Below are 22,559 nucleotides of genomic sequence, written 5' to 3'. Positions count from 1 at the left end.
TTATCGTCATGTTTGAGGTTTCTTTTATCACAATACCTTTAGAAGGCGGAATGCTTGAAACAGATGGCTAAAAAGTCTTTGTAGGGTAAAAATTGACTATTCCCCGTAACGACTACCCAACCGCAACACACGGAACAAATCATATAACTATTTTTATATATAAAAAGGGGTTTATATGGGGACTACCCCTAAAAAGGGGTGAATATTAATAATTTTTGGTGGGGAGATTTGTTACCATATACGACTACAAAATACCAAATTTCAGCGAATTCGGTTAAAAAAAAACGCGCTCAAGAACCTCAAAATATCGAAAACTGCAGGTACCCTTATATGGGGACTACCCGAAAAAATTGACCTCTATTTATAATTTTCTGTGGAGAGATTTGCAACCCAATAATAACTGAAATTACTAAATTAAAGCCAATTCTGTGAAAAAATCCGGTCAAAACCCCCCAAAAACTGGAAATTTGGAGGTACACTTATATGGGGGCTACCAGAAAAAGTGGACCTATATTTATAATTTTTAGTGGGGAAATTTGGTACCCAATAAGAACCCAATGTACCAAATTTCAGCGAATTCGGTTGAAACCCGCGCTCAAGAACCCTAAAATACCGAAAATTGGGGGGTACCCTTATATGGGACTACCCGAAAAAAGTGACCTATATTTATAATTTCTAGTATAGAGATTTGCTACCCAATAAGAACTCAAAGTACCGAATTTCAGCGAATTCGGTTGAAAACCGCGCTCAAGAACCCTTAAATACCGCAAAATTGGGGGTACCCTTATATGGGGGCTATCCGAAAATATGGACCCATATTTATAATTTTTAGTGGGGAAATTTGGTACCCAATGAGAACCCAATGTACCGAATTTCAGCGAATTCGGTTGAAAAACGCGCTCAAGAACCTCAAAATACCGAAAATTGGGGGGTACCCTTATATGGGAGCTATGCATAAACTTGGTCCGATAAAGCCCATCTTCGAACTTGACCTGCCTGCAGACAAAGGACGACTCTATGCAAAATTTTGGCGATCTATCTCAATTAGTTTAGACGCTAGAGTGATTACAACAGACAGACGGACAGACAGACGGACATGGCTATATCGTCATAGAATTTTACGCTGATCAAGAATATATACTTTATAGGGTCGGAAATGATTATTTCGATGTGTTACAAAAATTAATATACCCTCCATACTATGGTGAAGGGTATAAAAATATGATGGATCGAATTTTCATCTGCGAAGGCTGGCCAAACGGAATGAATATACCCATTTCTTAAAGGGATGGTGATTGCAGATGAGAAATGGATCACATAGGATAACCCTGTGCGGTGAAGCACCTCAAACGGTGGCCAAACCAGGACTAACGGCCGGGAAGGTTCTGCTATGAATTTGGTAGGGCTGGAAGGGGATTATTTATTATGAGTTGCTTTCAAATGGCCAAACGCTAAATTATGACCTATACTGTCAACAACTGGACCGTTTGAAGATAGCAATTGGCCAACAGGAGAGGCGTCGTGTTCCATCAGGACAACGCTAGGCCGCACACACCTACAGTGACTCGCCAGAAACTTCGGGAGCTTGGTTGGAAAGTTTTAATACATCCGCCAAACAGTCCGGATTTGGCACCAAGCGATTATCATATTTTTCTTGCATTGCAAAATTTGTTTAACGATAAAAATTTGTATCTAGGGAGGATTGTGAAAATCGACTACGAGTGTTTTTTGCAAATAGAGTGCAGGACTTCTATGAGAGAGGCATTATGAAGTTACCTTTAAAATGGCAACAAATCATACAACAAAACAGTGCATATTTTACCAATTAGGACATTCCGAAGCATGATAAATAAAGTCTTATAGTTCATATAAAAATAATGGATTTCTTTTTCCCCAAACTATGGGAGTTATATCTAAATCCGAACAGTTTTTTCCCAATTTCAATAGGGTTCGTTCTTGTGCCAAACAAATGAGCTGTGTCAAATTTCATCTAACTCGGATTATAAATGCGACGGGCAGAAGGACGGGCGGACGGACATGCATAAATAGACTCAGAAAGTGATTCTATACATATTCTCAAAAGGAACCATGTGTCTATCTCGTTTCCTTTTGTATGTTACAAATATATGTCACCATCTTTGGGGAGGTAATAGAAGAGGTTGCCCTATAGTCCCATCTAAGGATTTAATGTAGGTTTGGATAATATTACGATTAGCAAAGTTTGGGTCAAATCAGTCATACCATAGTCTTGATATTGGTCTAACGTTTCCCATATTGAAGTCTGAGTCAATGAAAGGTTATCATGAAATTGGATATTCCGTTCGCTCCACTGTGGGGTACGTGCCAGGAAGAGTGAACCGGTGGGTCCAATCTTAGGATTAGATCTAGGCTAGGTAAAACTATTACAATTTGCAAAGTTTGGATGAAATTGAATATTTCGTTTCGTTCCGTCTGTCCGTCCATGTATTTTTGTTAACAAAGTACAGGTCGCATTTATGATCCGATTTGGATGAAATTTAGCACAGGTCACTTAATTGGCCCAAGGACGAACCCTATTGAAATTGGAGAAAATCGGTCTAAGTTTAGGCATAGCTCCCATGTAAGGGTACCCCCATTTTCGGTATTTTGAGGTTCTTGAGCGCGTTTTTTAACTGAATTCGCTGAAATTTTGTACTTTGAGATCTTATTGGGTAGCAAATCTCGCTACTAAAAATTATAAATATAGGTCCATTTTTTCGGATAGTCCCCATATAAGTGTACCCCCAATTTTCGGTATTTTGGGGTTCTTGAGCTCGTTTTATAACTGAATTCTCTGAATTTTTGTACATTGGGTTCTTATTGGGTACCAAATTACTCCACTAAAAATTATAAATATAGGTCCAGTTTTTCTGGTAGTCCCCTTATAAAGGTCCCCCCAAATTTTCGGTATTTTGGGGGTTCTGATCGTATTTTTCGACCGAATTTACTGTAATTTAGTACGTCGAGTTCTTATTAGGTACCAAATCTCTCCACTACAAATTATAAATATAGGTAAATTTTTTCAGGTAGCCTCCATATAACCCCCCCAATTTTCGGTATTTTAGGGTTCTTGAGCGCGTTTTTCAACCAAATTCTTTTTAATTTGGTTTTTTTGTAGTCATATATGGTAACAAACCTACCTCCCAAAAATTATTAATATTCGCCCCCTTTAAGGGGTAGTCCTTATATAACCCCCTTTTTATACCCTTCAACACACTGTGGTACAGGGTATTGTGTCTTTGTGCATATGTTTGTAACAAGCAAAAAATCGAGATAGACCGATGGTTCCTTTTGAGAATATGCTCAAGGTCGAACCCTATTGAAATTGGAGAAAATCGGTTCAGATTTAGATATAGCTCCCATATATAGTTTCGTCCGATTTAACATAAATTTTGCTCCAAACTCCCAATATTGTTTCGATTGAAGCAAAATTTTGCACAGAGTACTGAATTCGGTCCCAGCTGATGTATACGGGATTTCTATATCTACAGGATATTGTAGATATTAACATGTCTTGCATGTACCCATAGTGGTGAAGGGTATCATATAGTCGGTCCCGTTCGACTTTTGAACTTTCCCTACTGGCTTTCGGTATGTTGAAGTTCTTAACCCAGTTTTTCAATGTGGTATTTAAACTTGTAGCAATACCAAAATTAAATTACACCCATGACATAAAACCCACGTAAAGGACTATTTAAAAACTAAATAGAATGAACACCAAATGTTCCAAGGTTCGGCCAAGGTTTTCCAAATAGCGGCGTTATTTAAAGATTTTTTATAATCGAACTTGAATAATATAAACTAAAGAACGTTTTTTTTTTTCAAGCCATCGAGGACTTAGGACAGCCACATTGACATTTGACTATGATCGTTGTGGTCTTTTTGGTTTAAATTCTATCTACAGACCGTCCTTATTATTGTGAAATAAACATCCCATCATTTGTCCCTAAAATAACACATCCGGTCAGAAAATCCTGAATAATAGATCCAAAAAATAATACAGTTTTTTGGTAAAATGTCCTCACAGATTAATTGTCATTAAGTATCTAAATGCTGTACTAAATCTGTATGTATGCCATTAATGTAACCCCCAAATGACCACCTTGCCGAACAAATGTTGTAGTTTATCTCTCTCTACACAGACACACTCACACACACAAAGATTACAAATTAATGGAACATATATTGGTGTTTAACTTCAATAAGAATGCTTGGCGTTCAATAAACAATGTTTTGGATTAATCAAAAACTATCGAACACCACAATTGTTATGTCAAGTGTGTCATGGAGATTGCTTCGAACAAATATGTACGTATATAACAAGTATGTATGTGTTTTTGTATACTAACAGATTGCATAATACAAATATACAATGTTTAGTAGGATATTTCAGCATTCATTAGGGTGAATTATAATCGGTGAGACAGATATTTGAAAGAAAATTTAAAGGAGAATGCGTGATGAAGCAAAACTAAGCGAAAAATGTGTTAAATTTAGCTGGACCGAAAGTTTTATACCCTTCATAGAGGTACACTGACAGTTACGTTATGTACAGTTTCCAAACCCACATAGAGGAGTGAATAGAATAGAAACATGTTTCGTAATCCACAGGGCACGAGAAATCTCCAGCCACTATTGATGGTCATTACCATTCAAAATTCGTACTCTCCAATTTATTGGTATGCAATTTTGATATCCAGTGATAATTCAAAAATATTAAATTACAGCCAGTTTTGCTAAAAAGCGTGTCCAAAATATCAACAATGGGGGTAATGTTACAAAAGGGATATATATATATATATTAAAAGGTATCGATGTTTGTGGTATGAAGATTTCTCACCAATTAAGATACCAAATGTCATTTTGTTGAAAAACGAGTCCAAATTGTTTTTTTGTCGGCTATGCTTTGAAGTGAGCTGATATTGATAATTTTTGGCAGGATGATTTCCTACATAATGATAATCTGATTCAATACAGTTAAAAAATATGCCCCACATCTAAATACCGGCACAATACAAGTTTCCCTTTAAATATTTTAATGTCTTAGTCGAAATTACGGGGTTAATTTTGGCATCGATCTCCTAATCACATTTGCCAACCAAACTGGCTGCAATTTAGCATTTCAATGTATCAGATAATACTATACCTCTTTGAAATATAAATATAGATATGCCTTAATTAAGCGTATTGGCCATTTTATCTATGTTTTGATTTAATTTTTTTTTATCTACATATACCCTAATATACCTTTGCATATATATGCAAATTTATTTTACTTCCTTTAATCTCTTTGTATCCATCCAATGTCTAAACAGAAATGCATAGAAGCAATCGTGTCGACACAGGCATGTCATGGACATGGATGTGGACATTTTCGAACAGTGTTAAAATTTCAGAAATTTGAGAAAAAATCCACAATTAAAAAATATTGTTTGCGTACCTTGTGCGGAGAAAATGTTCGCAAATCAACAATCAATAATAGGCATGGAATTGACTATTTCAAGGACTTCTATATCTAGAATAAGTTTTCGACAGAAGACATCTAAGATAACCTTACATAGAAGACCACCAGGTCTTCTATACATAGAAGACCACCAGGTCTTCTATACATAGAAGACCACCAGGTCTACTATATAATTTATTAACAATATAATTTATAATTTTAGTTATACTATTTAAGCGTCTTTTTCTCCATTTTTAATTTGGAAACCCCATATTTTTGACCTGGGACCTGTGGTACCTAGAGTACTTCAATAAGGATTTTTATAATTCTACCTTCGAAAAACTATCAACGTGAGCGTGAGCAAATCGAGATGTACAGGAGTGAAGTGCAAAAATTCTACCAACAGGCAAAACACCAAAACGAAGGCTTTGGTTCAGGTACATCCTCCTGTAGAGATAATGAAGGAAACCTGGTGACAGATACAGACAGCGTGTTGAGGATCTGGAAGGAGCATTTTGAGAAACTTCTGGTATCAAATTGTAGCAGTGAAGTGGACACCCCAGAACCAATAATAGATGACGGTATAGAGTGTATACCACCTAGCCAAGATGAAGTCAGAATAGCAATCAATCGGCTGAAGAATAATAAAGCGATGGGTTACAAGCCGAACTATTCAAGACTGGTGATCAGATGCAGGTAAGGAGCATGCAACAGCTGTTTAGTACAATTTGTCTAGAAGAATGCATGCCCAATGATTGGAACTTCAGCATCCTGTGCCCTATGCACAAAAAAGCAGACAAGACGATATGTGCCAACTATAGAGGAATAAGTCTCCTTCCCATCGAATATAAAGTCCTATCCAGCGTACTGCGTGAAAGACTGAAGCCAATGGTCAATGACATTATTGGACCATACCAATGTGGCTTCAAACCTGGCAAATCCACCATTGACCAGATTTTCACTCCGCACCAAATCCTGAAAAAACCTACGAAAAACACATCGACACATTCCACCTATTCGTCGACTATAAAGCCGCATTCCACAGCCCTATCCGTTCAAAGGTATATAAAGCCAAGCGGTAACAGCCACCTTTGAACAAATTGAGAAAGAGTCTGCCAAAGTGGGTCTGACAGTAAACGGCGGGAATACCAAGCTGATGGTATCAACTCGCAAGACGTCCAGTAGACTCGGACCAACTGTGGAACTTGAGAACTACAGCTTCGAGGTAGTCAAAGATACCTTGGTAACGCCATAAACAAAACGAATGACATCAGTTTTGAAATTCGGAGAAGGATAGTAATGGCCAACCGATGGTACTATGGTCTGAGCAAACAACTCAAAAGCAAGGCCACCTCCTGCCAGACCAAACTCACACTTTACAAGACGCTGATACTACCCGTGCTGTTATACGGATCTTACGGTACTTACGCAAGCAGATGAGGCAGCTCTTGGAGTGTTTGAGAGAAAAATTCTCCGAAAGATCTATGGGCCAATCTGCGTTGACGGTGAATATCGCCGTCGAATTGAGCTACAGCGACTACGTTGGCTAGGTCATGTTGTGAGAATGGATGTAGATACCCCAGCCCAGAAGGCATATAAAAGTGAATCAACTGATGGTTCGTCCAGAAGGGGAAGGCCAAGGTTGGAGTCGAAGACAATAGCCAAAAATTGTCTTTCAAATTGGAAAAACTGCGCAAAAGACCGACGCGCCTGGAAATCTTTTCTAAGCTCGGCTTATGGAACTTAAGTTTTGTCACAAGCCAGCTAAGTAAGTAAATACCTTCGGAAAATCACTTCCATATTTAATATTAAGATATATATACCCGAAGTTGCTAGAACTACTGGAAATAAATAAATATTCCTTAAAGCATATAAATATTTGAAATAAATAGGACAAATTTGTATATGATTGTTATTTACATGCGTGCTATGCAAAATTTCATGTCAATGGGACAAACGTTAGGTATTTGTTATACCATTTAGTTCAGTATTTTTATGTCAAGTTGTTTTATGTTTTTTCTAGCTTATCAAAACCCAATGTCCAGATTTTTGCGAATCGGGATCTGGCAACCATGCGAATCTTCTATATATAGAAGGAAGATCTCCAGCTCTTATATACAAAAAACACCTCTATTTTTTAGATAGAAAACCTCCAGTTCTTCTGTATATGGAAGCATCCAACTATTTTATACATGGAAGGTCTCTAGCTCTTTTATGCATAGAAGGCCTCCAGATTTTCCCTACATAGAAGAGATGGATTTCTATACATAGAAGGCCTACAGCTCTTCGATCTATAAAAAACCTCCAGATCTTATATACGTAGAAGGTCTCGAGCTCTTTTATACATAGAAGACCTTCAGTTCTTCTATTTATAAAAATCTTAAAAACCATATAGAAGAGCTATACATTAAAGATGTCCAGCTCTTCTATACACTGTGTTGCAATATCCATATATACATGCATACATAGATATCTTTATATCTCTTTGTTAGCTACACTGGATATGTAAACAAATGGAATGTTGAAGTATGTCAATGGAAAATATCTTCAATTGTAGATTTAAGTCCGACTAGTAGACCAGCATAAGATAAGTGGTTCTGTAGATACGAATATTTCAAAAGTCGAGGTTAAACAGTTATGCATGCATTTGAATTTACCCAAACACACACACATTCTAGTATACACAATCTATTGATATTTCACTTAAAGTATTTGAGAGTTCAGGTTTTTGTGTGTATGCGTTCACAACCCCTTAAGGATAATGGTATTTACAGTGTGGGTGTGTATGAATACCCGCTTTTAAGTATTAAACATAACATTATCGGTTTGTCATGCCAATCACAACACACAAACAAGCAAACAATAAACATTTCAATATATTTTTGTGGAAAATAATCTGCATTGATTTCTTTTTCTAAGGCTGATGATGCAATGAAAATATTGTTGTCAATTAGAAAGTTGAATATTAAAAATGTTAAATTTTGGCAAAGTGGAGACCATATTATGCGGACAATTTTTCGGATTGTTTTATGTATGTTGTAAGAGTACCAAGCATTGATTTTTGCTAATAACATTTCTGTCCGCTGAGAACTCAAAAACCTGACTGTATGTGATGGAACTCGGAATGTAGTGAAAATGGGTTCAATTTCTACCTCTAACCTTGATCAAGGTACCAGAAGGATTGGAGCGATAGTCTACATCTTGGAAATTGATTTAAGTTTGGAAGGAATATAGCGATGAGTAATGTTTGAAAATTAGAATTAGAACTATGCCAAAACATGGACCTACATTTACATTTTCCTACATAGATGTATGCCGACCTTCAAAACCCTGGTGTGGCAAATTGCAGTATTTTTGGTTGAGCCAGATGGGATAGACCGATAGGTTAAGTCTTCAAAATCGGGTCAAATTCGATTCATAATTAGTTGCAGATAAGATTTAAACAAATTTAAGGCAGTGAGCGGAGCTGTATTGTCGGACGCGGACGACTTGTTTCTGCGAATCTATATTCCTAGCCTGGACAATATTTCGCGATATTTGCATCCTCTTGACCTATAGCTTATCTTGTTTCCCGGAGTAACTTCAAATTAATTTTCGCACTCTTGTGTTATAATAAACAAAATAATATTTGGTAGACCTCTGTAAATATTTACGTATAACTTCCACATCCAAGTACATATATCATTATAATGGGTATCAATTTAAGGGCCAGCCTCTCCTAAATATTTACCGATTTCTATGCCACGGGTAATGTTTATTCCATGGTCAGATGCCCATCTCCGTCCAATTTCGTAATGTTTTTTTTTCTATCTCTAGAGAAACACCTTCAAAAATTCAAGAGATGTTCATGTGTACAATATCTTTTAGATAGAATGGAATCCGACGAAATTAACTGCGTGAAGTACATAGATAATTGAAGAAAATTAAAACAACCCATACACATACCAGTCGGAAATTTATGAAAAATTGAATGTCAATCATCGAGAAAAATATGTACAAGATCTACAGGGTGAGATGAAAAAACTGCAACCAACTTCAGACTGCTGTCATTTCTATACATTATATTGTTTACAAGCGTACAAAAGCATTTTGGTGAGAATTTTCCAGAAAAAAGTTATTCGTGATGGAATTCAAGCGTGGTAATGCGATTTCTCGTACCATCGCTCGTGGCCGTGATACTGGTATCGTAGCCCGACGTCAAGGAAGTGGACGGAAGAAAACAGCAACATCAGCAGAAAAGGTTCGAAAAGTAAAGAAGCGACTTGATCGAAACCGTGACGCGGCCGAAAAATGGCTCGTGAACTGAACATATCGCAATATTCCATTCAGCAAATATTGAGAAATGAGCTCAGGGTAAAACCATTGAAATTCCAAAAAGAAATCCCGCCCTAGAAAGAAAATAGACTAAAACCAGTAAGGAAAGTAGTAAAATCGGACTGGGACCGACTATATGATACCCTTCACCACTTTGAGTATATTCTACATATGTATCCTAATGTATCCTATATTTGATCCGATTTCAGGGAATCTTGCCAGAGACTAATTTATATTACTTCAGTACGTTGTGTCAATCGGCCTAGCTATGGATCTTTTCACGAAGCTTAGCAACATCATTCTAGACTTAATCCAGTACGCTATGCCAAAAATTTTGGAAATGAAAAGATTTCCAGGGACTTTGGTGCACCAGTTACCCAAAATCGGGCGAAACTATATATGGGAGCTATATCTGAATCTGAACCGATTTTCATTAAAACTTAGCACACATTATTATAGACGTACTTCAGTACGCTATGCCCAATTTCGTGCAAATCGAAAGATATATAGGGAATTTGGTGCACCATTCACCTTAAATCGGATGAAAATATATATGGAAGCTATATCTAAATCTGAACCGATTGTCACGAAGCTTTGCACACATAATTCTAGACTTAAGTCAGTACGCTATGTCCAAATTCGTTCAAATCAAAAGATATATAGGGACTTTAATGGACTATTTACCTAAAATCGGGTGAAGCTATATATGGGAGCTATATCTGAATCTGAACCGATTTTTATAAATGCGACCTGCACTTTGTTTACAATTTAACACGGACGGATATGCATAAATCGAGTCAGAAAGTGATTATATGCATATTCTCAAAAGGAACCATGGGTCTACCATGGTATTAATCGACCATGGCATCAGAATAAATGTCGAATATTATATTATTATACATTTTGATCGCAGACCTTGCACATTACAATAGGAATCAGCACCATCGCACTCAGCACGCGCCATCCAAGAATGGTTACGAAATGAGGTTCCTCGCTTCATTCCAGGGCACAATGTTCACCAAAATCTCCGGATACCAATCCGTTGGGCTATTGTGTCTGGATTATTCTGAAAGGCAAGGTTGGCTCTAAAAAATCCAAAGTGTGGATCACATCAAGCAAGTGCTTCGCTGGGAATGGTCCAAAATACCGCAGAGCAACATTCTGGCAGCGTGTGACAGTTTCATTGACCGTTTTAAGGTCAAAATTCGTGCCAATTCCAATTCGAACCAAACTAAACTTATTCTAAAATTTGATGCTTCCGACACTTTTTGCCTTTATTCAATAAAATTTAAAAATTGTATTGAATAAATCGTCTCAGAAAGTGATTCTACGCATATTCTCAAAAGGAACCATGTGTCTATCTAGTTTCCTTTTGCCTGTTACAAACATATGCACAAAGACATAATACCCAGTACCACAGTGTGGTGAAGGGTATAAATACACATTCCATAATTTTATTTTCTCTGTTCACAACGTTAAAAGTCGAAAAACGATTTTGATCAGGGTCGACTTTTGCCTTTGACAAAAATCTAAAAGTCGACTTTTACGCTCGACTACGTATACCTATACTGTTCTCGGTCCAGGACCAATGCCCTTACAACATAGTTATGTAGGGTATAGAAATTGACCGTTTGAGGAGGTGTAGTGAACCGATGGACCATCTTCTGACATGATATAGATTTGGCAACGAATTTTACGTTCTTCAGGAAAATGTTGACCCTGTTGTAGAAGAGGTAAACAGCAGAGTTAAACATGTGGGTAAACATTTTACAAAACCTGTTAATTTAGTCTAAAATAATCCATACCGACTAATTTGTAATCCAACAAAAGATGGAATTTTGAAACCTACCAAACTTTGTTCTTTTTTATCTAACTGTAAAAATTTAATAACACTCATGTTTCTTTCAACACAATTTCTTTATTGTTTTACAAACTTCTGTTGTTTTCAACATTCAGTAGGGGCGAGTGGGTGTGTGTGTGTGTGTGCGCTCGTTTGAGCAGAGTAGAGATAAGTTTTTGTTTTGTGTTTTCAAAATTGAAATTTCAGCTTGGATGTTTTATTTAGTTGAAAGAGTTTTTCTTGATCCTTGCATTGTTAGTTAGTGATGTGCTGATGTGCAGGTTTTGTTGTTGTTGTTGTGTGACTTCTGGCTATTTTGTTTACAGAGAAAATAAAACAAAACAACAAAAACCATAAGAACGGTACGAATACGAGTAGTAAGAGAAATTTCGAGTGGACAAAGGGATAAATATTTTTTGTTTGTATTCATCAATAAAGGATATGGATTTCAGTCATTCATTGTGATGGTGTTCCGAAATATACGTATATATATACAATTTTACTTTGGAATTATTTGTTACTTCTTTGACGTTTTATTCACCAACAAATACCCTGCTCTGTGGTCACTTCAAAAGGTGGTGAAGAATTTATCCTTCAGGCATAGTTGGTGGACTTTTATTGTTTCCCTTTGCCTTTGGCTGGGATATTACTTGATGCTGGGTTCTCCATACTAATGGCATTGAACAGAGTGCCACAGGAATAGTTTTGCAATATTTATTTAAATCCGAGTTTCCGGTGTTCGTTGTTTTGTTTTTTTTTTCTGCTATTGTTATTTGCCGCCACTCCATTTTTATGCAGCAGCTTTTTTGTTGTACTTGTTGTTGTTGTTGTTGTATTGAAATATCCTTGAAATGGTTTGTCGTTATAGTTTGTTTTTAGCTCAATCTATTTGGTTATTCACTGTTCTTTACAGGATATTCAATTTGTTTTATGTGTTTTTGTGTTGTGTTTTCGGATTATTTTACTTCTGGTGGGGTATTTGGTGAAGTGGTGGTATGGGATTTATTTTTAGTGATTTTTGTGTTCAATAAGTCAGGGATTATGGTTGGCGAACTTTGAACTTTAATAGAATATAAGAAATATTTAAAATCTGTTAGATGTGCTTTTAACATCTGTATACAAAATTCATAGGAAATGGGATCAGACAATAGGACAAAAATTTTGACATTTTTCAATAAACATCGAAGACATGTTAATAGTTGTATATTTCGGAACATATTATAATCTCTTTTCTACATCGCCCAATCTCAAATGCCAAAATGTTTGTATTTTTATTATTTTCATAATTCTCCTTCTTAAGCCAGTGCAATTATATCACTTTCATTTGCAAGCAATTGCAGCACTATTAAATATTTTTTTGCAAATAGATAACAACATAGTCCCCATATTCATAAACAGCCATAAGTAGAATTGTTTTGTTATTTTTTCTTCTAATCATTTGTCACAACAATTGATAAGATTTAATTTTCTTAGATTTGAATGATTTCTATATGTAGATCATGAACGCGTTTTGGCCACTTACCCCCTATGGAATATATAAAAAATAATATAAATTTTTTTTAACATTTTCAGTGTCAAATTAAAATTAGCGCAAAATATGGAAAAATGTCACAGAAAGATGAATGTTTTCAAAGACAACCAGTAAGGAAAGATCAAAAGTCGGACGGTCCCATATAGTCGAAACTTTACACTTTACCACTTTGGGTACAAACAAAAAATTATAAGGTGTACAATATCCTGTTGATAGAAGAGACATACCATCTTTGGGTGACCATTGACATGGAATCGGGTAAAAAACAAATGTGATCTACATAGATATTTGAGCCAATAAAAACCATACGCATGACATTCTGAAATCTATTAGAAAATTGCATATCAATAGCATAAATATTGGAAGTTTGATGCACCATTTACGTAAAATCTCAATATGGACCGATTTCGAGGAAAACTTCATAGATGTCAAACTGCCCCATCTGCTTGCACCCATGTTTTAGATCCATATAACAGCACGGGTAGTATCAGCGTCTTGTAAAGTGTGAGTTTGGTCTGGCGGGAGGTGGCCTTGTTTGTGAACTGCTTACTTAGAGCATAGTAGTATCTGCTCTTCTCCGAATTTCAAAACTGATGTTATTCGTTTTATTTATGGCGGTACCAATGTATTCGAGTGATATTTCCTTTAAATCAATTTCCCCCCATTGTCGGGGTCAAAATTTTTTTTATATAATTCGAATCTACACGAATTCTAGAATGTCCCTACAAACTTTCAAGTGAAAATCTCAAGAACTTTTGAAGGTATAGCCGATTTATTGTGTCAGCATCAAGTGACGGCTAAAGGGCTTCTCAAACTTTAAACGCGTTTTTCTCTTTTGCGAATGGCGGGCACGATAACTCAAAAACTAATAACCCAATCGATTCCAAATTTTTTTACGTTTCTCTATGAGTGTATAGCTATCGTATGAACTAGGATAAAGCCAATCGGTGAGGATCTTCCTTATTTTTATACCCTCCACCATATTATGGAGGGTGTATTAGTTTTGTTTTTCCGTTTGTAACGCATCGAAATAATCATTTCCGACCCTATAAAGTATATATATTCTTGATCAGCGTAAAATTCTATAACGATCTAAGCTTGTCCGTCTGCCCGTCTGTCTGTTATAATCACTCTAGCGTCTAAATGAATTTAGATAGAACCCCAAAAGAGTCGTCTTTTGTCTGCAGGCAAGTCAAGTTCGAAGATTGGCTATATCGGTCCACGTTTGGGCATACCTGCTATATAATGGCACCCCCAAATTTTCAGTATTTTGGGGTTCTTAAGCGCGTTTTTCAACCAAATTCGCTGAAATTTGGTTAATAGGCTCTTATTGGATACCAAATTTTTCAATTAAAAATTATAACTTTAGGTCCACTTTTTCTGGTAGCCCCCATACAACGGTCCCTCCCAATTTTCAGTTTTGGAGATGTTTTGACCGCATTTTTTCACCGAATTGGCTGTAATTTAGTAATTTGAGTTTTTATTGGGTATCAAATCTCTCCACAAAAAATTATAAATATAGGTCCATTTTTTTCGGGTAGCCCTCATATAAGGGTACCCCAATTTTCGGTATTTTGGGGTTCTTGAGCGCGTTTTTCAATCGAATTTGCTGCAGTTTGGTATTTTGTAGTCATATATGGTAACAAATCTCCCTACCAACAATTTTTAATATTCGCCCCCCTTTTTGGGGTAGTCCCCATATAACCCCCTTTTTATATTAAAATAGTTATCTGATTTGTTCCGCATTTTGAGTTTGGTTCTAAGACTCTCCTGCGGAGGATAGCGAGATAACAAATTAGAACGTAAGGTTCGATAGTCTCTGTGTGGAGGTTCCAGAAGGATTGGACCGATTTTCCCCATCTTCGAATTTGAACTAAGTTTGGAGAAATAATAATATGGGCAAAGTTTGGATGATATCTAAATTTTCTGAAACGGTTTTGGTCCAAAGAAACATGGGGCGTAGAACGACATTGAGGCACATTTTCACCGTGTTAAAGTGTATACACCCTCATTAGCCATAATGCTGAGGGTATAATTATCCATTATAAATAAATTTCTGAAATTTGTATTAAGATTTACATAATCCGTTTTAGAAATGTTTGTATAGGTCCACTTTTTGGTATGTTCCCTATATATTCATTTCTAGTACCTGTCAGTATATCTATGGTGGAGGGTATCCAAAGTTCGGCATTTAACAAACGAATGACATGTTTATGGATTGATTTATGTCGGTTCACAAGTTGTATTACGATGTTTGATACACAAAGATACTTACAGTCTAAAACCAGTATGATAAGGCTGAGAATAAACAAATACACACGTTGTTGGTTCGTGAAAAAATTGTTGTTAAAAATATGGGGCATTGAACTAGCAACTATTACGCCTAGATTATGTACTATTGACAGTCCAAACTATTATGTCTCGACTGTAGACTTTCTACCTATGTTTATTCCTAAGTGACTCTCAAACAAATATAACAATAATCTCAATAAGATATCAATAGTTATTTTGTAGCCGGCAACAGTTATTAACATGAAACCGAGCAGTAACAACAACGTCATAAACTATCCATAGAAACCCATATGTTCGTATTTCTTTACTAATCGCGTACAACGGACTTGATCAATTAGATTATCAATGAAGTACTCCACGAATGGCTGTGACAGAAGGAGAGTCACGCTACGTCCATATATTTTTTGTTTATTTGTTTGTTTGCATCTACTTGAGCATTCACTGATCCCTTGTTGCTTGTTTTTGTTTTGAGTACCCCACCTCACTTACCCAGTACCCCACATAAACATTGTTGTTGATTTGCGTACAACACGAGAGATTATGAGAGAAATAAATATAATAATAAAATAAAAAAACGACAGCTTATCTTTGATTAGTTCTTATTTCTGTTTCTGTGCTGTGTTTTGTGGAGTGTTAAACAATTGATGTTATCTTCCTACGGAGATGTTTTTATAGAGGTTCTGATTATTATTTCTGTTTTTTTTAAACACATATATTAGGTGCATAAATCTTAGTTTAAATACAGGGGATACAAATTAAAATTCTTATTTATTCATTGTTTAAATCCATGGAATATTACCTTTAAATTCTCTGGCCTTTCTTGGTCTATAGCCAAAGATACCCTTTTCACTGTGATAGCAGCAACGTTGCTGCCACTGCTGCAACAGGAGAGCCGATACGCGACCGGTTGATGGTTTGTTTTTCAAGTGACGTAGCATGTTTTATATTTATTCGATATATATTTGTTTCTATTTTATGTTCTCTTTGACAGAAATTTTTTGCACAATTTGAGAATTGATAAAATTTAATTAATGTGTTGTGTTGTTTTGTCGTCGTTATTTATTTGAATATGCAGATCTATACAGCTGATCTGTTTTGTCACACCACACTTCGATGTCCCCCAAACTGAGTGTGCGTTATAACACTTTCACTATCGTCTCGCTAAACCGAACCACACCAAAGTCAAACGCATACTGACTGGACTGTGATGTTGTCTGGCGGGCGATTGTCCCCCCCATGTAGTCGCCGTAGTTTATTTAGCTTTGTTGCTTGTTGCTGATAAGAAGGGGACCACAGCACTTGACAATTGTAAAGAGAAATGCGTTCCAAAACAAACTGGAAGAGTTTAATCGGATTTTATGTTGATCGATTGTTTAAGAGAATAATGTTACTCTGCGTGTTTACTCTTATCAGTAATAATTATAGGTTACAGTGTTGCCATTCTAAAATTAAAAATATGAGGGAATTATACCTTCATAAATCCAGTGGATAATATTTATCGTACACACTGTGGAATTGACATTTGAGATCGAATGGGGTTCGTAAATCTAAATGTATTTTTATACCCTTCACCACTCTGTGGTACAGGGTATTATGTCTTTGTAATATGCAGAAGGAAACGAGCTACACCAATGGTTCCTTTTGAGAATATGCATAGAATCACTTTCGGAGATGATTTATGCATGTTCTTCCTTTCGTTTGTTTGTGCAAAATTGTAAACAAATTACAAGTCTAATTTATGATCGAATTTGGATGAGATGTTCATATTTAGATATAGCTTCCATATATATTTTCTTCCGATTTTTTATGAATGGGGCACTAGATTTTAAATTGTAAACAAAGTACAGATCGCATTTATGATCCGATCTGGATGAAATTTGGAACAAGTCTCTTATTTGGCTCAAGGACTTATCCTATTGAAATTTGTGAAAACCGGTTCATATTTATTAGTTCCCATATATATTTTCGTCCGATATAGGCAACAAAGTCCCTATATATATTTAAATTTGCACGAAATTTGACATAAGGTACTGAAATATGTCCAGAATGATGTGTGCTAAGTTTCGTTAAAGTTGGTTCAGACATAGATATAGCTTCCATATATATTTTCGTTCGATATTATGGTGCACCAAAGTCCCTATATATCTTTCGATTTGCACTAAATTTGGCATTTCGCACTGAATTAAGCCTAGAATAATATGTGTTAAGTTTCGGGTAAATCGGGTTAGATTTAAATATAGCTCCGATTTATATTTTCGTCCGATTTAATGTAAATGGTGTACCAAAGCCCCTATTTATCTTTCGATTTTCACGAAATTTGGCATGGCGTACTAAATTAAGTCTAGAATGATGACGAAACTGAAAATCGGTTCATATTTTTATATAGCTGACGTATATATTTTCGTCCGATTTAATGTATATGTTGCACCAATATTCCTATATATCTTTCGATTGCCACCAAAACTGGCATAGCGTACTGTATTAAGTCTAGAATGAGGTGTGTTAAGTTTCGTGAATATCGGTTCAGATTTAGATACAGGTCCCATATATATATATATATATATATATGTCCGATTTTAGGTAAATGGTACACCAAACTCCTAATGTTTGTCCGATTGACACGTACCATATATATGTTGAACGGGTGTCTGATTGAGACTATATTTTTAACAGTGCGACATACTGCGTGTATTACGTTTGCTATAAATCGATTTCCATAATTTTGTCCCATTGTACGCTAGCGATTCTAATCTGCCCGATTGAAATTAAATTTAGCATAGGTTGCAGAAAGGTGTATGTTCCTTCGAGGGAACAATACAATATACATAAAGTGGTGAAGGGTAACATATAGTTGGCCCGGTCCGACTCTACTACTTTCCTTACTGGTTTTAGTAGGGAGATTGGCTATACCTTGACAATCCAAAATTTCAAATTACAGCCAATTCGGATGAAAATCATGCCAAACAACCCCAGAATATTGGGGGTACGATAATTTTTGGTAAGTTACATCCAATTTAGTTGGAAAATGTCTCTGAAATTCTTAAAGTATCTCAAATTTAAGGGTACTGTTAGAGTCTATACCGAAACGTGGACCGATATATCCCAATATCGAACTATAGCCCATTACTCAAATACCCATCGAAATGAGTATTTCGATGAGTTACAGAGGCAATGACAATCGATTTGTGTATAAATTTAAATTTTCCATACATATGTTAATCTTGCACATTGTATATTTTTAGAGGGGCAGAAAATTATAAATATAGGTTAATATTTTGCCATATCCTCTACATAAAATACCGCACCATTTTTAGTATTTTTCTATGGGGGTAATGTCGTAACATGGCCCGACATTTATAGTTTTTGGTAGAAACATTTGCCGATTTTATTGGGGGAAAAGTAAATTTCACATAGAGGGGGAAAACGTTATATATTTAAATTTTGAGGACTTTGAGCTTTACACCAGTTAATTTGTATATGAGTGATATTAATTTTATGATATTTTGATATTTAACTCAGCTAAGAAATTAAATATTTAATTGTTTTTTTTTTGTGTTTAATTCGTCATTTTTGATTCATTTCATTTTCAAAATCAGATTTCTGATTTAGAGCTACGGTCACTGATTGACAGCATCTTACTTACTTCCTTAGCTGGCTTGTTACAGTCGGGCGGGACCGACTATATGATACCCTTCACCACTTTGGGTATATTCAACAGATGAATGCTAACAGACGTCGAATTCTGCAACCTATGCTAAATTTTTGCATTTATTCAGATATAGGGTTGCTTTTTACAATGGGACAAAATTACCTAAAATCGGGAGAAAATATATATAGAAGCTCTATCCAAATCTGAACCGATTTCAAAACTTTCCGCATTTCAAAACTTTAGTACGTTGTGTTACGTTACACACATCACTCCAGACTCATTTCAGTACACTATGCCAAATTTTGTGCAAATCGAAATATGTATAGGGACTTTGGTACACCATTTACATTAAATCGGACGAAAATATATATAGGAGCTATATGTAAATCCAAACCGATTTTCAGGAAACTTAACGTGCACTATTCTAGACTTAATTAATTACGCTATGCCAAATTTCGTTCAAATCGAAAGATATGTAGGGACTTTGGTACATCATTTACCTTAAATCGGACGAATATATATATATATATATATATATAGGAGCTATATCTAAATCTGAATCGATTTTCAGGAAACTTAACACACATCATATTATACCTAATTCATTACGCTATGCCAAATTTCGTGCAAATCGAAAGATATATAGGTACTTTGGTACACTATTAACCTTACAGCGAACGGATATATATATGGGAGCTATATCTAAATCTGAACCGATTTTCAGGAAACTTAACACACATAATTCTAGACCCTATTCATTACGCTGTGTCAAGTTTCGTGCAAATAGAAAGATATATACGGTCTTTGGTACACCATTTACCTTAAATCGAACGAAAATATATATGGGAGCTATATATAAATCTGAACCGATTTTTCCCAATTTCAATAGGGTTCGTCCTTGGGCCAATTAAGTGACTTGTGCCAAATTTCATCAAATCGGATCATAAATGCGACCTGTACTTTGTTAACAAAAATACATGGACGGACGGACATGCATTAGTCGACTCAGGAAGTGATAATACCCTGTACCACAGTGTGGTGAAGGGTATAAAAAGATTTCCAAGTGCCTCTGTCTTGTGCGCATCTCCTCCAATTTTAAAGACCACGTTCCAAGATGTTGTCTTCTACTTGGCCTTTCCATCGTGGCCTTCCCCTTCTACGGGAACCATCAGTAGGCTCGCTTTTATATGCCTTTTGAGCTGGGCATTCTCATTCATTCGCACAACATGGCCTAGCCTAACCGTAGTCGCTGCAGCTTAATACGACTGACAATGTCAATGTCCACATATAAATTGTAAAGCTCGTGGTTCGTTCGATGCTGATATTCCGTATGCCGTAGATCTTTCGGAGAATTTTTCTCTCAAACAACCCAAGAGCTGCCTCATCTGCTTGCGCAAGTACTCATGCTTCAGATCCATATAACAGCACGGGTAGTATCAGCATCTTGCAAAGTGTGAGTTTGGTCTGGCGGGAGGTGGATTTGTTTCTAAACTGCTTACTAAGAGCGTAGTATCATCTGTTGGTTATCACAATCCTTCTCGGAATTTCAAAATGAGGTCATTCGTTTTATTTATGGCGCTGCCAAGGTATATAAAATCTTTAACTACCTCGAAGCTGTAGGTCACAAGTTCCACAATTGGTCCGAGTCAACTGGACGTCTTGTGAGTTGATACCATTAGTTTGGTCTTTTCGCATCTAGGAATCATAAATTTTGTTGGGAGCATTTGCTAAACAATTAAATCTCGAAAATTCCGATAACTTGATAAACTTATAACTTCAAAAAGTCGGATCCTATGATCGTATATTTTTATTCTCTATGTCCTCTGTCCATGAAAATATCATGGCCCTACTTTAAGCCGTTCGGTATGAATCACTTGTAGTTTTTATAAATATAAATCGGCAAATTATTATACCCTATACAACTATGTTGTCAGGGTATTATAGCTTTGTGCAGCCCCAAGAGTTTGTAACGCCGCGAAATAGTGGTCCTAGACCACCTTTAAGTATACCGATCGTTATATCTCGACTAGCTGAGTCGATCTAGACATGTGTGTCCGTCCGTCTGTCCATTATAATTTGAAAACACGATACAGGTCACAGTTATGGACCAACCTTCACGAAATTTTGCATGTAGAATGAGTTCTGGCCAATGAAGACCCCTATTTTTTGGTAAAGATCAGTTAATATTTAGGGGATGAAATCGACCAATAACTTTATTTTTGTCGGTTTTTCTGGTCGCTCCAGAGGCCGCAATTGTAGCCCGAACATCGCGAAATTTCACATGGAGAAGGGGGTCGGGCCAAGGAACAAGCATACCTGTTTTGATAAAGATTGGGCAATATTTAGCGGGTCAAATGGACTCAGAGTTTTGTGTGAAAAATTACAAAATTTGATCAGATAATAATTTTGGGATGAATTGGACCGAAAACTTAATTTGTTTTTGTTTTTTTTCGAGGCGATTGAAAGCCGAACATCACAACACAACCCATGGGGAAGGGAATCTGGACAAGTAATAAAAAGGGGTGAACTGAATATTAGTAACTTCTTGTTAACCTCAAGTCGGTCAAGAGGATGCAAATACCGCGAAATATTGCCCAAGCTCAGAATATAGAACCACACAAAGTTAGATTTTCGGCCCCGTCCGACTATACTGCTCCGCTCACTGTTTTTTTCTTAGATATTGTATTAAATATTTTATTTACTTTCTCGCATTTCTATAAATAATGTTCAAATTTTATGAATGAAATCTAACAATGCGAAATTCATTCATATCTGCTACTACTATTAAAATGTATGATTCATACACCTACTATTTCAACAGGTTCAAAATCCCCCTTATATCAAACAGCCGGAAATAAATGCAGTGATAAAGAAAGCAGCAACAATTCCGAAAAATACTGGGAATAGTTCGAAAGTCAATACAAAGAAATGCGTACTGGAATTACGACTACTGCTATCGTACCCTCATACCATAGATAAGATATGAAATGAGAAATTATATTTTTCGAAATTACAGGTGGACTTGGAGGCTTCTAGCAGTAGAGGCGACAACGCCCCGACTTTAGTCTGATTTGAACGTTGGAACTGTGTTAACGTGTTTTTCGAACGAAACGGTAAAGTGTGAACAAATAGAAACTTCAAAACAACAAAAACAACTCTGATTATATTTTGTGTTCTTTGATAATAAAGATATTTTCCCCCAAAAGCCATTTAAGGCACTGATAACAAATTAGTATTGGAGCCCCGAAAAAAATAAAAAAGACCTGATAAGACAGATATCGAAACGTTAACGAATAGAAAAAATATGGCTTATTTTCTACATTGATGTGTTACGAAAAGAAAGAAACGGAATAAAAGAATATTGAAAATAAAAAAAATAGAAATGATGTCATAAATTACAAATTTTGAAATTTCAAATTAATGTAAAAAAAGGTTTAATAATAATTCTGTTTTTTTTTTATTACAGTGAAAA

At 35.9% G+C, this 22,559-nt stretch overlaps 1 protein-coding gene across 1 annotated transcript in view; it reads right to left on the bottom strand.

The window, feature by feature from the left end:
- Positions 1–16,376, bottom strand: part of LOC133328976 (probable 2-oxoglutarate dehydrogenase E1 component DHKTD1 homolog, mitochondrial) — a 39,540-nt gene extending 23,164 nt beyond the window's left edge. The window contains exon 1 of the mRNA XM_061537480.1: positions 16,238–16,376. Within this exon, the coding sequence (XP_061393464.1) occupies positions 16,238–16,376 (139 nt within the window). The remainder of the gene's footprint in view (positions 1–16,237) is intronic.
- Between the last annotated feature and the right edge of the window lie 6,183 nt (positions 16,377–22,559).

Source organism: Musca vetustissima, unplaced genomic scaffold, assembly GCF_032173495.1.
Source record: "Musca vetustissima isolate MV318-11 ecotype Yass unplaced genomic scaffold, APGP_CSIRO_Mvet_v1 utg16177, whole genome shotgun sequence".
Classification (NCBI taxonomy): domain Eukaryota; kingdom Metazoa; phylum Arthropoda; class Insecta; order Diptera; family Muscidae; genus Musca; species Musca vetustissima.
This window is presented reverse-complemented; position numbering and strand designations above follow the sequence as displayed.